At 52.4% G+C, this 14,648-nt stretch overlaps 1 protein-coding gene across 4 annotated transcripts in view; it reads left to right on the forward strand.

The window, feature by feature from the left end:
* The first annotated feature begins 1,759 nt into the window (after positions 1–1,759).
* Positions 1,760–14,648, forward strand: part of GAS7 (growth arrest specific 7) — a 195,769-nt gene continuing 182,880 nt past the window's right edge. For 2 of the 4 annotated variants that reach the window (XM_089900345.1, XM_089900347.1), the window contains exon 1: positions 2,467–2,570. Coding sequence is in view for 1 of the 4 variants with exons in the window: in XM_022596192.3 (XP_022451900.1) it covers positions 2,388–2,570 (183 nt within the window). In the remaining 3 variants the exon portion in view is untranslated. Of the gene's footprint in view, positions 2,571–2,598; positions 2,838–14,648 lie in introns of those variants that run through there. The other 2 variants (XM_022596192.3, XM_089900351.1) reach the window with 2 other exon arrangements.

Below are 14,648 nucleotides of genomic sequence, written 5' to 3' on the forward strand. Positions count from 1 at the left end.
GTATGGCATGCTGTGTCAGCTGAAATTTCACAAGTCCAGACTGGATCACAGGTTGTTTACAGGTACCCCAGAGGAGTCTGGATTGCAGGAAGGCTCTGGACCAGTCATCCTAACTTGAACTGGGCCATATCATCAGATATGAAACCTCAGGTCAGCCTGCACAAATGCCCCTGATATAGGGCATTTTAGTCCCGTTTAAGACTTTGATTAGGTCCGTTAATTTTTAAAAAAATTAATTTTTAATTTAATTTTATTTATTTTTGGTTGCATTGGGTCTTCGTTGCTGTGCGCAGGCTTTCTCCAGCTTCCGTTGCGGTGCGAGGGTTTCTCATTGAGGTGGCTTCTCTTGTTGCGGAGCACGGGCTCTAGGCGTGCGGGCTTCAGTAGTTGTGGCACGCAGGCTCAGTAGTTGTGGACTGCGGGCTCCAGAGCGCAGGCTCAGTAGTTGTGGCGCATGGGCTTAGTTGCTCCGTGGCATGTGGAATCTTCCCAGACTAGGGCTTGAACCCGTGTCCCCTGCATTGGCAGGCGGATTCTTAACCACTGCACCACCAGGGAAGCCCAGGTCAGTTACTTTTAGTGACTGTTTTCTGTATCAAATTTTGCAGCTCTGCTTTAAGGGACTCTTAGTGGTGACCGTGGTCAAGAGTTTGTTTCCCCATGATTATAGACAAGCAAGGGTTTGTGAATTTGCAATTGATGGAATATGATAAACAATCTTCATTTGTCAACTTGCCCATGGCCAGAGGCCAGGCTGAGGCTGTTAGGGCAGATGGCTTAAAGGCAGAATTTGGCTCAACAGTGATTCTCAAAGCTAGGGTGGGCCTGGGCATGAGCATTTAACATTACTCAGGTGACTCTAATGAGAACCACTGATTCAAAGTGTGGAAAGAGATCTCAAGGCTCTCGTAGCCCAGCTGGGCTGGTTTTGTAAAGGGTATCTATGGAAGCACAGTGAGAGATGAGGGTCGGGGAGGTATTGTGGAGGGCCTGAAATGCACAGGCTGAGAAGTCTAAGTTTAATGTAAAAGGTAATAGGGAGCCATGGAAGGTTACTGAGCAGGATGTAAGGGCAGGCAACTAGGAGTATACAGAGAGATTAAAGGGTTCAGCTATTTACAGCGTAGGAAATGGAATTTAAGTTTTCCTATAGAGTAGGCGAACAAAGAAAGCTTTCTTTTACTCCTAGGCCATCAGTTCAAGGTCAGCTTCCTTCAGCACCCAGGTCCACTGGTACCAGCAGAGCAGGAGCTTGTCCCAAGTGAATTTTGTAGGTACCTGGCACATTGCGTGGAACGTGGCAGCCTCCCACTAATGTCTGTTGACTGAGTAAACGAGTGTAGACTCCTCAGCCTGGCCCATCTCGATTTCAGGAGAGCTGGTACCCTGGGCCAGCCTCCCCTTTGCACGCACAAGCGACGGGGCCTGCTCCTCTCACCTTCCCCTCTTCTCCTTTTATCCGTAGTGATCTCCTTCCAATTCTACCAACTCGGATTCCGACTCCGTCGCCTCGCCGCTCGGTCCCTCCGGTGTAACCCGCTGCCACCTGGCTTCCCGGCTCAGGCGCCCGGCTTCAAATCTGTCTCTCACCCATTGTCCAGTTTCCGGTGAGTCAAGTTCAACCCCAGGTTCAACCCCTAGTGACGGCCACAAACACATTCCCTCACAGGCACCCCAGAGGAGGCGCCCGCCCACCACCGGCCATGAGGCCTACAAAACGCGTAGAGAGGGGCGTTTCTATCCCCGCGGCTTTCGTTGGTGCGGGTGTGAGCCGGCAGACCCCTCCCCAGTGACCCGCCCGCTCGGCTAAGGAGCGCCCGGCCCTCAGAGGGCGTGGCCGCCCCGGTCCAGCCCCCGCCCAGTCCCGCCCCCTCGCGCCGAGAGAGCCCCCGGCAGGCTACCCGGCCGCCAGCCCCTTCTCCACGTCCGCCGCCACTCCTTCGCCGCGGAGCGGGGCCGAGGGGGATGCTCCAGGTCCCACCTCCGCGGGGAGCTGCGCATTTCCGCGCGCCAGGGCGGCCCCGGCTCTGGCCGGCCCTCGCGGCGGCCGCCCGCGTTCCGCGTCCCCGGGAAGTTGTCTCCGGAGCCCGCGGCGCCTGGGTCTCCTCCCCCTGAGCCCCGCCCCCCCCCCCCCGGCCCGAGCTGGGAGCCGCGAGCCGCCCGGCCCGGGGGCGTTGCCGCTCGCTCCGAAGCCAGCAAGTCTCAGCTTCCCTGCGCGGGGCGCGCGTCCCCCGTCTAGCCGGGGACCCCCGCGCCCCCCCGAGACGGCGCGCGCCCAGAGCGCGGGAGCCCGGAGCGCCGGGCGCCTGGGACCCCGCGGAACCGCTGCCCAGACTGCGGGGCTCGGCAGGGATGCAGGCTGCGCTGTGAGCCCGGGCGCCAAGGCCATGTCCGGCGCCCGCTGCCGGACCCTGTACCCCTTCTCCGGGGAGCGACACGGCCAGGGGCTGCGCTTCGCCGCGGGCGAGCTCATCACGCTGCTGCAGGTCCCGGACGGCGGCTGGTGGGAAGGCGAGAAGGAGGACGGGCTCCGCGGCTGGTTCCCGGCGAGCTACGTGCAGTTGCTGGAGGTAAGGGGCGAGGGCCGGGGCTGGGAGACCGGCGCGCTCGCATACCTGTTGCCCGCGCCCGGGAGGCCGGAGCCGCCCCTGCCCGAGGGGCGCCCCGTGGGCCGCCGATGCGCGCCCGACCCAGAGCCGCGCGCTCCTGGGGGTGGCGGAGGCGGCGGGCGCCTCTCCGGGCGTGGGCAGCGCGGGGCTCGCCCTCCGCGCGCTCCCCGTGCCGGGCCTCCCGAGTACATCGAGGCCGCCCTGAGGAAGCGAGAACTTGTTGCCAGTGTGAGTTCGGGAGCTGGCGGGCGCGTTCCGGCGGTGGCCGGGGCCGCAGAAGGGTTGCGGCGTCCGGCGGTCCAGGGAAGACGCACGGAGGATGGGGCTGGGGAAAGTGGCACCGCTTGGGCCCCGGAGCCCCGAGCCTGCCGACCCGTGGACGGTCGTCCTGCGGCGGGTCAGCTGGCTGGCCGCCTCCGGGCCGCCCACTTACTGGTCAGCTGAGCCTGGCTAGCCACCAGCCCGAGCCCCTTCAGCAGGCTTGATCCAGGGGTGCTGCAGCCCCCGGCCAGCGCCCCGTCCCCTGGCCCAGCTCCCCGCGGCCAGGGTTCAGAGCCTGAAAAGTGGCCTGTCCTGGTGTTCTGGCCTGGCCCCGGGCTTCACAGGACCTGCTGAGCCAAGCTGGCTGTTTATCGTCTGGGTGACAGTTGGGAGGCCTCGATGTCCTCTCATCGCCGAGCTCATGGTCATAGCCTGAGTGGGATTCTGAGTTCCCCAAGTCCTTTGGTGGCGTGTGGGGTGGGCTTTTACAGGGTGTCTGTCCCCTTTAGTGAAGGGCTGCCCGACCCCAAGATTGTTGTGAAGGCTGTGAGGAGACGGAAGTATTCTGGCGAAACTGTCCAAATCATAGAGACTAAACTGGTTAATAATTTACCCCCCCACCTACTTCACAAAGAACAAAGTAGCAAATTTTGACTGAAAATGCTCTGTGCAACTCAAAAAAGACAGAAAGAAAGCTAGATAGAGGTGAAATGGTTATGGGTGAGTTTGCCTGAGAAATATCCTGTGGAAACCTTATCAAAATAGAGCCTGGCCTCTTAGAGGTACGTGATGTTTCTTTCAGGTCCAGAGAACAAAATCCCTCCTACATGGATTAGTAGCATTTGACCAAGTTGAGGCTGGAAGGAGCCTTCCTGGGCTGTCAGCTGAGTATATTCGGGCACCTTCGTGGTTCTGTCATTTGAGAGCCTGGCTGCCTAGGAGAGGTTCAGGTGTTCCTCAGCTTTCGTAGTTCCCTTCCTGAGATTCAGGTGTGGAAGAAAGCAAGTGAATTGCTTCTTACGAAGACCCGGAGCCTCCTTGTTTCTAGCCCAGCAGCCCTGGCAGAGACTCCTGTCGTAGAGTCCTCTGGTGGCCACACTTTTCCAGGAAACACTGATGTGGAAATTTGGCTGTTGGATGTCTGGTGAGGAGTGTCCCTGGCTGGACTCAGCCAGCTGTGTGTTGGGTGGGGGTGAGACTGGTGGGTTTGTCGGCTGTGTTAGCAAGAGTGAAGTGCCTTTGCTTTTTCTTCCCAGGGGGAAAGCGAGGGTGAATCAGACCACCCAGGGGACAAGCAGAATGATCAGCTAGGACAGCTGTGGGTGTGTCAGTCACAGTTCGTGGCATGTGTGTTGCCTAAGGTGCTTTCAGACAAGTACCCATCTGTGTGAGTAGTACCCCTAGAGGGGCTTACGTTTGTTAAGCACCTATTAGGCACCAGGCATGGTCCATACAGTGTCACCAATTCCCCAGACAGCCCTGGGAAGGGGGAGGCACTATCCCCATTTTACAGGCAGGCAAACTGAATGTGAGACAGGTGAAGGCAGTTGGCCAGGGAGTAATGCTTGCGTAGCTGGTTAGCAGCTCAGCTGGCTGAATGCTACCCTCTGTGCCTGTGTCTCTTTTAAACCCAGTATCCTTGGCCCAGCTGTACCAGAAGGCAAGTAAAGAAAGGGTCTGGATCCCTGTGGGAAAGGGCCAGTGCAGCTCCCGAGGTCCACCTGCCAGTGACCACATCCATAAGGGAGGCAGAGATGCTGAGGCTCCAATGAGGGCAGCTGCTCCTTCCTACCTGGAGCATCTCTCCTGCGAAGCCTGGAGTTTGATTTCACTCAGAGCCCGCTGGTTTTCCCACAGGTGGAGACAGGAGTGGGCCTGAGCCCCGCGACTCTTTTCAGAGCCAAAGCAGACGCATCTTCCACAGGGAGGATCATAGATCAGGCCCTTTTGTCTGTGGGAACCTCTTCCCTGAGCAGGCTGGACCTCAAGGCTGAGGCTGGGGAGGGATGGAGGAGATGCAGGTAGGGTCCCTTGGAATGGGGTGACTCCCCAGAGACAGGCTGGGTTAGGGGAGAATGCAGAACTCCTGAGGGGGTTGCCGGCGGTGGGCTGGCCAGCATATGGCACTGGAGGAGTGCCAGCCAGGTGTTAGTGCAGAAGCCAGGAGGCCAGAGAAGGGCCCACTTACTAGAGCTGGGAAGCCTCTGCTAGTGGGCGCCTGGCACTGAGCTTGCTGGGGGCATGGAGTTCAGAAGGCCAGGGGAGCTGTCGCAGATACAAGTACAGACAGGAGGGGCTACACCAGACTCCTGCGGCAGGAGTGGGATGGTGGGTGTACAGCTGAGAATGGCACTGCCAGCATAACCCCCACCCCAGTGCACCGTTTGCTCTCTGGCGGAAAGAGTGATGTCAGGAAACCCCATCTTGGCAAGAGTGTGCTAAAGATTGAGGGCAGTGTGTGCAAAATGCACACGCCCCAAGGATTTCCTCCTTGTTCATGTGAAAAAAGGAGAACTGAGAGGCCCTGGTTTGCAGGAAGCATACCCCGTGGCGGGGAGTTGCGAGCTAACTGAAAGGGCCCAAAGATCCACCCTGGTGGCCTGCCCCTGCGGAGAGGCCAGTTTGGTGGAGGTTCTGGTCCTGGTTCCTGGGGAAATCTCTTTGGTCAAGACCCCAAGGAAATGGGGGGACAGGACAGAGCATACTTGGCTTACAGAGGGCGGCCTCCAGGAAAACCTCTGCCAAGCAGAGCTGGGGGGAGCCCTGGTGGGCAAGGACTGGCCACAAGGATCCTGCTATTCAGTGAGTGGGGCAGCCTTCCAGAGGGTGCCAGGTGGAGGGGAGCCAGCTCCTCCCAGAGAAGGGAGGAGGCCTAACAGATAAGACCCACAGCTGCCCAGGAGTTATCAAGGCCCTTAGATAAAAGCAGCCAGGAACATCTTTCTTGAGGGTCTGTTCAGCCATGAAGAGGTCAAGGATCTGAGAGAGACGTGGTCTAGGAGGAGCTGAGGTGATGCTCTTCCCTCGAATGAAGAGAAGAAATTAGGGCTTTGGAAGATACTGTAAGGCATCTGCAAAACCCACCAGAGATTTTGGGAAATAATTCTGGAGGGTAATAAGATTGGAATGCATACGCAGCAGAGCTTTCCTTGACGGAGGTGCTGTTCTCAGAATCCACGATCTGGCTGCAAGGTCACTTGCAAGGTACTCAAGAGGTACTAACGGAATATGACACTGTCAGCTGCAGAGGGTCACCCCTGCACCTCCTTCTGTTCACCTTCTGTTCTCCCCTTTTGGGCTCAGGTGATTGTGCCGCAGGAGTTTACAAGGTGTGGCTGGGGCAGAGAGATGTGGGGCTGGGGAAGTGGGCTGCGCTGTGGATCATTACGGGATAATATTTTATCCATTGCTATGTAACAAGCCACCGCAAAACAACCATTTGTTATTATCTCACACATTTCTGTGGGTTGACGGGGCTCAGCCGGGCGCTTCTTCTGCCGTCGATCTCGGTGTCTCTCACGCATTTGCAGTTAGATGGTGGTCGCAGCTGGGGTCCTGGAGGCTCAGCTGGGCTGGCACCTCCAAAATGGTGTCTTCCCTCACATGCCTGGTGCCTTCCATATGGCCTTTCTCTCTGCTTGGTGTCATCCTCGGGTGCCTTTCTGCATGGTCTTTCTCTTCAGCAGGGCAGTTGGAGTGTTTAACATTCAGGCTTCTTAACACAAAAGTGCAAGTTGCCAGGTCTCCTTAAGGCGTAGGCTCAGAACCGGCGCATCACTTCTACCACATTCCACGGGTAAAGTGAGTCACAGTGTGGGAGGGAGGTGCATACAGGTGTGTATACAGCGAGGCAAGGTTCATTGAGGCTGTTTTGCAGACTAGCTACCTCAGAAGGGTAGGGAGAACACCCTGGGACAGATGATCCATTAGAGAGGAAGCAGTGCCAGGCCAGACCCTTGAGAGAGCCTGGGGTGGGGGTGGGTAGAACGAACAGATTTGGCCATTCTGCTAGGAAATTCTCCATCGCCATCCTTGGAAGTTTTTGTTGTTCGTTGTTCGTTTTTGTTTTTAAAGACGCCAGGGATTTCTTATAAAGGCCACACAATAAATGGTGCAGCTGATTTTGAAACTAGATTTTCCTGTCCCTGAAGCCTGGGTCTGTCCCCTGGGCCACTGACAGACCAGCCCAGCTTATACAGGGTGGGGCTGTTTGGTGCTGGTTGTTAATGGACATGGTGCATCCGAGCTGCCTGACATCTAGTAGATGCTTGATATGTTATACAAATTGATTTTAATACAGGGCCTTTCTTTCTGTTACGTGGAAATTACCTAAAATGGGTGTGACCTTGTTCCTCACACCCGTATTTTTTAAGGTGGTCATCAGCTCTTTCACAAAAGGCATAATCACGTGAGCAGAGACCTGCGTGATGCACAGGAGCCAGCTGGTTTGCGGAGCATGTAGCTGTGATCGAAAAGATTAAGGTGCTTTCTGCCATCTTCACGAAGTCATCCTGCCCTTTGATTTGGGGGCTGTGGCCCGCGTTTGTGGCTCCTGTGCTGTGTGAAACTCTGCCTTTGGCCCGTACTCTGTCTGCCTCTGATCCGGAGGGGCGTCCCCCCTCTGCAGTGCTCTGTGCTGGTCCGGTCAACTGGCCACCCCTCAGGACTTCAAAGCAGTCAGCAGGGCTTGTTGGATTCTCTGGATTCGGGGCATCTTCACAAAAGTTCCCTTAGCAACAAGTCGGCAGGAATCCCTGACATCTGTTAACCACCACATGAATCCCTGTAGTCCATTACCAGCTGGAAACATGAATGGGATGCTGACCCGCTTGTACTCTTCCCAGCCTGAAAAAGCCCAGCTTTTATCTGACAGCCTGGTCGACCTCGTCTGCGAGGACGGATGCTGGTCCCTATGTGGCCGGTGAAAGAAGAGGTTTGGTAAACCAGGAAGGCTTGGATACCGGTTAGGTGTCGGGATTTTTGTCGGGCCACTCCAGGGGACGGCGTTCTCCCAGCTGCCCGCTTATCACTCCCAGCAGGCAGGCAGCACGTGACAAGCTTTCCACCAGAATGTCAGCACGGGTCCCCCGGTCCTTAATTGCACAATGAGTAGATTCCACTCTTGCCTACAGCGGCAAGCCTTCTGGGTGGTGTTTGCCCCGTGGAGAGAAGTAGAAATGGTGGCCAGCAGCTCGGCCTGGCTTGTCCTTTGGAAGACCAGAGCATGGGTGACACTGTGTAGGTTCAGTTGCGACAGGTGTGTGAATTGTGCCAGGTTCGTGTAGATTCCTCAGAGGACTCACCCACCTCCTCCCTCCACATTTAGTGTCTCTCCTGTCTTCCATCTGGTAAAGATCTGTTTTATTAGGTTAACTTCCCGGTTCACTGTATTCCCCTCGGTTCTTGAGCTGGTCTCCAGACTCAGTCCCCAGGGACTTACATGTCCAAGCTAAACTCTTAATCGCTCCCTTCCTTTCACCCTCTTTTCCCCCCACCCTCCAAACCCTTGTGCATGTCTCCACCATCTCTCTACCGCGTCACCTGACTCTGCCCGCCTCTTACCTTTTCTCTCCTGTTCATTCGGGTGGCAAGCCTGGTCTGCTCTCCCTGAGAAACGTTTCTCAGAGCCTTCTCCTTCTTCACCTGCATTGGCAAACTTTTTCTGTAAAGGGCCAGGAAACATGTTAGGCTTTGCAGGCCAAGAGGCACACTCGAGTTACAGCTGCATCACTGGATGTGCAGTGCGCTGCAGGCAGTGAGAAGCCGTGAGAGCGCCCATATGGTCTCTGGCACAGTGGCTCAGCTCTGCCCGCGGAGCATGAAACGGCTAGAGAGGAGCCCCAAACCGACGGGTGTGGTTGTGTTCCGATAAAACTTTATTTATGGACACTGAGGTTTGAATTTGTGCCATGCAATATCCTTCTTCTTTCGCTTTGTTTTCAACCATTTAAAGATGGATAGGCCATTCTTAGCTTATGGGCTGTGTGTAGTTTGCCAGTCCCTGTTCAAAAGTTGATCATTCATTCAACAACCCCTAATTGAGTGCCAACGATGGGCTGTGAGCACTGCTGGAGGTGAAGCAGTGATAAGGCATAGAAAAGACGCTTACCTTTTAGTTGGGGAGATGGTAAACTAGCAAAAAAAAAAAAAAATATATATATATATATGTATGTATACTTTTAAAGTGGTATGGGGCCAATAAAACAGGGTACTGTGACAAACTAGGGGTGTGGGGTGCAGGAAGGGAGGGGTTCCAGAAACTGTCAGAGAAGGCTTCCCCAAGGAGGGTATGCGTGAGCAGAGACCTGCGTGATGCACAGGAGCCAGCCGTGTGAGGATCTGGGGCTATGTGTGAGTATTTGCACTACAGATGCAGGCAACCCTGAAGAGCGGTGTATGTTTGATAGATTTGAGAGAACCAGAATATTCCAGAATGGTTAGAGCGCAGGGAGCGAGGACAAGAGAGGTTGGGATGGCAGGGAGGCAGGTAAGTTGGATAATTGGATAGTTGTCTAGTTGGTAAGTTGGATAGTTGTCTCTCCCCCCGCCCCCATATGTGTAACTTGATTTTTCTCTACGAACTTGTATTTTGAATCGCTATCCTGCGTGGCGGAAGAAATGAACTGTCGAATAATTTGAGGTTGCTTGCCTTTCCCCAGGTTTGCATTTATGGTCTGGGGGGCTTAACTGCAAAATCATCATTCCAAGGGCCCAGCTGTTCCTTGATGTCCTTTGGGCATCTGCTGAGCTGTGCTCCCCGCGTGGGTCTCTGTCTATCCATACTTTTGCCAGAGACAGTCTCCTGTCTGAAGGGTCCCTCCCTCTCCTCCTTCTCAGCAGTTTTTGGGAGGACAAAATTGGAGTGTCATTCTCTGACACTGACTGAAGCTTCTTTTGCCTCCACTGGTGTGTTGGTAAATGTTTAACAATCAGCTTTGGCGGATGGAGGGTGGGAGGTGAAGTGAGAGAAGTTCTGATTTGCCGCGTTTGCCAATTTCTAGGGTGTAAGTACTCCTGCCATGGCTGATTTGAAGCTACCAGTGGCTTCTTTTAATTGAATACATTTGACATGCCATCTTGTGTAAAGTTAAGGTATACAACGTGTTAATTTGATACATGTATATATTGTAATATGATAGCGATATTTAGCACCTCTGTCACATTCCCTAATTATCCTTCCTTTTTAGTGGTTGGTAGCTTTCGGTTTGATTGATGGGTTGGCGTGCTCTGATTTGTTTTGGAAAGCTCACCTGGGCTATAGTGTGGAGGATGGATTTGCAGAGGGTAGGGAGGGAAGCAAGCAGACGAGTTAGGAAGCTGGGAGCAGGCTGGTGGGAGTGGAGGTGCTGAGAGAGAAGTGGATGGAACTGGAATGTATTTTGAGGGTTGAGTTAAAAGGACTTGCTGGTAGATTGACTGGGGAGGGCGAGGGGGCCTCACCTCTGCAGGTGAGTTGTGATGCACTGTCCCTGTGGTAATGTCCTCATCTGTGAATCGCCCATTCTGCCACCAGAGACCTTTTCCTTTAAAAAAAAATGAGGTAAAAGGCTAATTAAAATTGTGAAAAACTTAATGTCCTTAATGCAGAAAGTTCTTTTATAAGTTATTTTTTAAAAAAAGCCCAAAAGGAACACATCAGTACAAGAACGGGCAATGAACTTGGATAGACACTTTATAATAAAAGATGCAAAGTCGTCAGCATATTCAGTCTCACTAGTAGTCCAAGTACTGCACATTTTTTAAAAAGGTAGCCTTAATGAAAAGTGTCAAAATAAAAAAAGAATGAGTATTGGCAAGGGTGTAAGAAAATTGCCGTGTGCTTCCTGGAGTGTAAATTGGCAATATACCTTAAAACCTTAACAGCGTACGTGCCCTCTGATCCAGCAATTCCACATCTAGAAATGTGGATTCAGAAAGCATCTGGTAGGTAAGCTGTAAGCCTCAGAATACCCATTGCAGCCTGTTTCTAATATAGCTCAACTGGCCACCCCCTACCTGCCTACCAAGAGGAACTGGTTAAAATAAGATTCACCTGTTCTTCACACAAGGCCAGCCATGCAAAAGGGGCTCAGCAGAATTTTAAGAATAAAACATTTTTGTCAGTGATGCTAAGTGTTTTCATGGAGTTAGCATGGTTCAGATTTCACCTTATGACAAGGCAAAAAGAGATGGTGTTTCCAAGAATGAATTGCTTTTTAAGAGCAGAGACTGTGTCCCATGCATCCTTTTGTGCAAAGAACAGGTTGAAGGAATACTTGCCTGGCCCAGGGCCACGTTCTTTTAGATATCCTTAGTAACAGCAAATCTTTGTCTTTCGAGGGGTGAATTTGATTTTTTTGGAAACAGCCAAAATTCATTTGGAGCTACGTCTGGTGTGTCTGTATGTGTGACTGTCTGTCTATCACCTTGTTGAGAAAAGGATGTAAAGCAGCTTACCAAAAAGCATACGGTATGGTAAGATAAAAGCATTAGTATGTGGGGAAGTCTGGGGAAAGGAGAAAAGAAGATGATGGTTGGAGTGAAGTCTGAAGAGTGTAGAAGGTAATCGAGTTAAGTAATGCTGTTTGGGATTTAAAAAGAGGTCCTATCCTCAAGTCATGTTGCATTTAAGCGGATCTCAATGGGGGAGTAACAGAGATGCTCTGAAGATGGCAGCGTTGGGGGCTTACATGCTGTGTCAGTCAGGATGGGTTAGGAAATGCTGCCATAACAAACAGCCCCCAAATCTCAGTTGGTTTGGGGCTGCAAGACCAGGACCCAAGATGAGGGAGCAACCACTGTCTGTAATCTCACTGCAGATCAACAGCACGTGGTTCTTGGAAGTGACACATGGCATTTGTGCTCAGATCTCATTGATGAAAGCCCAGCCACACCTAACTTCAAGTGGGTGGGGAAATGCAATCCTGCCATGTGCCCAGAAGGAGAGAAGGAGTGAGCTGAATGTATGTGGACAGCTCTGGTGACCACCAGGTGTGTCCTGACTCAGGGGGATGCCCCGTTTCTGTTCCAGTTCAATCTCAGTATTTTATGGCCATGCCTAGAGTGGTGCTTCTCAAGCTGATTTTGATGCCTCTAGAGCAAGGCTTCTGGATCTTGTTGGACGCAGATTCTGGCTCAGTAGGTCTGGGGTGAGGCTTGGGACTCTGCAGCAGTCTGACGAGCTCTCTTGGACTTCAGCCTCAGCAGGTGCCCATGGCTCCTGAGACCAGGATGAGCTCTTACTGTGATTTCAAATCAGCTCCCCCTCCCACAAGCTCTCCTGGCATCTAGCATGATGCTGGGCACACCAGTGATACTTGGCCTGATCCCAGACTTCCTGTGATTTTTTTTTTTCTTTGCGGTAAATACATCTGTCAACGTTTGGTTCAACAAAAACAAATATTTATATTTGAGCACCTACTGTGTATGCCAGGCTCTCAGCAAGTCTCAGGGGATAAGTCGAGACCTGGAGCCAAGGTTTTCTCTGGAGTGTGCCTCGGGGATGTGCCAGCCCCTCCAGGTGACTCTGGCAGGTGATTTCTCTAAGAGACTTCAGTTTCACACTTGTTCTGTTGGAATGAAAGCCCTTCCAGACATTCTGCATCCATTGTTCTTTCTCAAATGCCTTCATTCCTCCACCCTTCTCATTTGCTTCTCAGATGCACAGGGAACTCCCGGATCAGTCAACAAAAAAACCTAATTAAGTTGTAAAAACTCTTTAGAGATGATATTTCAAAAATTCTACAGAAATGAGTCCTTGTCCTAATTTAATCATAACAGAGGCTCCTTATTTTAGCAGTGGTTCATGGAAGAGTGTCATTTGTTTTTGATTCACAATATAATGTAGAAATAGAAATAGGAAGTTGGAGGCCACTGTTCTCATTTAGCAAGTGTTTTATTGATAAATAGCTACAAGCCTTTGTGGTGTTTGGAGTGAAAAATAAAACTCTGTTGAGTTTTGGATAATCAAGGACATACTTCACACAAAATCTACTAATCTGGTACTCAGTCTAATATTTTCGTATTATAAAGAAGGTCCTGGATGCCTGGGGCCTCCCGCTTGGTGTGGGCACATAGAATCTACCTGTACAACATTACCATGTAGGACATTAAGGACAGCACTTCTCACGTATTAAGGTGCATGCAGATCACATAGGGTTCTTGTTAAAAGGCAGATTTGGATTCGCTGGGTCTGGGGTGGGGCCTGAGACTCTGCATTGTATACCTAGCTCCCAGGTGACGCTGATACTGCTGGCCTCTGAGCCACAATTTGAGTAGCAAAGCATTGGAGTACCCTAAGGGGTTTTAAAGTTTGCAAGTCATGATTAAATTCTGGAATTAGATTGGATTTAGTTTACTTTCTTTTTCCTTCACGGATTATGTGAGGCTACACAGGGTCAGGGAAGGAACACAGGTTTTGGAATTAGACCTCATTTTGAGCCTGTTTAATCCGAGAAGAGAGGTATGGAGATGGTAAAAAGGTAGGATGGGGGAGGGTGGTAGCCGGTGTTCCAGTTTGCCCAGAGGGGTCCCTTGATCACAGTTACGGGGTGGAGGTGGGGCTCAGGCATGTTTTACCATGGCCAGATGAGGCAGAGAGGTTGCGGGTTGAGTGGTGAGTGACATGGGCATGGTAGTAGGCCCAGGGTCTTGACTGCAGTACGAACTTGATGGCAGAGAGAGAGCCCGGGGTGGTCTTGCCAGATACCGACTGTGTTAAGAAAAACACGCAGTGGGGATGTGGCCACCACATCTCAAGGCAGTTTATCGGTTCCAAGGGGATGCTGGATGCATTGTGTGGTTTGGTTTGTGGGCTGGAATGTGAGCCCTGCGGCTACCACTGGTGTGCACTGCTCTGACTGTGTTCAGAGATGGGGGCAGAACCTCCCCCCATGTGGGCCGCAGAGCTCAGGGCAAGAGTCTGGCAGCTCTGGGTTCAAATCCTGGCTCAGCCCCTGCTGCCTGGGTGAGTTGCAGAATCAGGATTCCTAAGTTTCCTAGGGATCCTGTGAGGGTAGCTGGCATCTTGTATACACTCTGTTAGTGGAGTTTACATCCCACATGTTCTAGGGATCATGCCAAGTTGAATGCTGAGAGCTGCTCGTTAACTGGGCTTCCATTGATGAGGTGCTGCTGGGTGAGAGAAACCTCTTTCCCTGGGCCCCTCTGAGATCAAGTACAAGGCTGCCTGGTTGCAGCACTGTGGTCAAGGCTTTCTGGACTTCCCTGGCCGTCCAGTGGTTAAGACTCTGCGCTTCCAGTGCAAGGGGCATGGGTTCTATCCCTGGTTGGGGAACTAAAGATCCCACATGCTGTGCGGCACAGCCAAGAAAATTAAAATTTAAAAAAAAAAAAAAAAAAGGCTTTCTGACCCATGGGTACAGATCACCTGAGCATCTTACTAAGTGTGTATTTGGATTCTGAGGGTCTGGGGTGAGGCCTGAGAGCCTGCATTTCTCAAAAGGTCTGACAAGGAGATGCTGCTGGTTTGGGCCCACACTTCGAGTAGCACAACTGGAGAGCACCTCTGGGGGTGTTTCAGGAACTGCTGCATGATGGTTGCCACTGCTCAGGCTGGGCTAATTAGTCTTAATTGCTTCTTACCTGGGTCAGATGGGCCTCCGGCTGTCTGAACACACCCCGAAGAGGCTCTTATAATGAGAAAAAGGCTGTTTGTCGGGAGAGGTGACATGTAGGAGGTTGCTAAAGGACTTAGACATGCCTTTTCATCTTTGCTGGTCCTGGGCCAAAAGCAAGGTTTGCTTCAAGGGCCTGGATGGAAATTCTCTTCTGAAAGCG

Source organism: Delphinapterus leucas, chromosome 19 (assembly GCF_059928025.1).
Source record: "Delphinapterus leucas isolate spDelLeu-1000000601 "Yukka" chromosome 19, BTC_Dleu_Yukka2, whole genome shotgun sequence".
Classification (NCBI taxonomy): domain Eukaryota; kingdom Metazoa; phylum Chordata; class Mammalia; order Artiodactyla; family Monodontidae; genus Delphinapterus; species Delphinapterus leucas.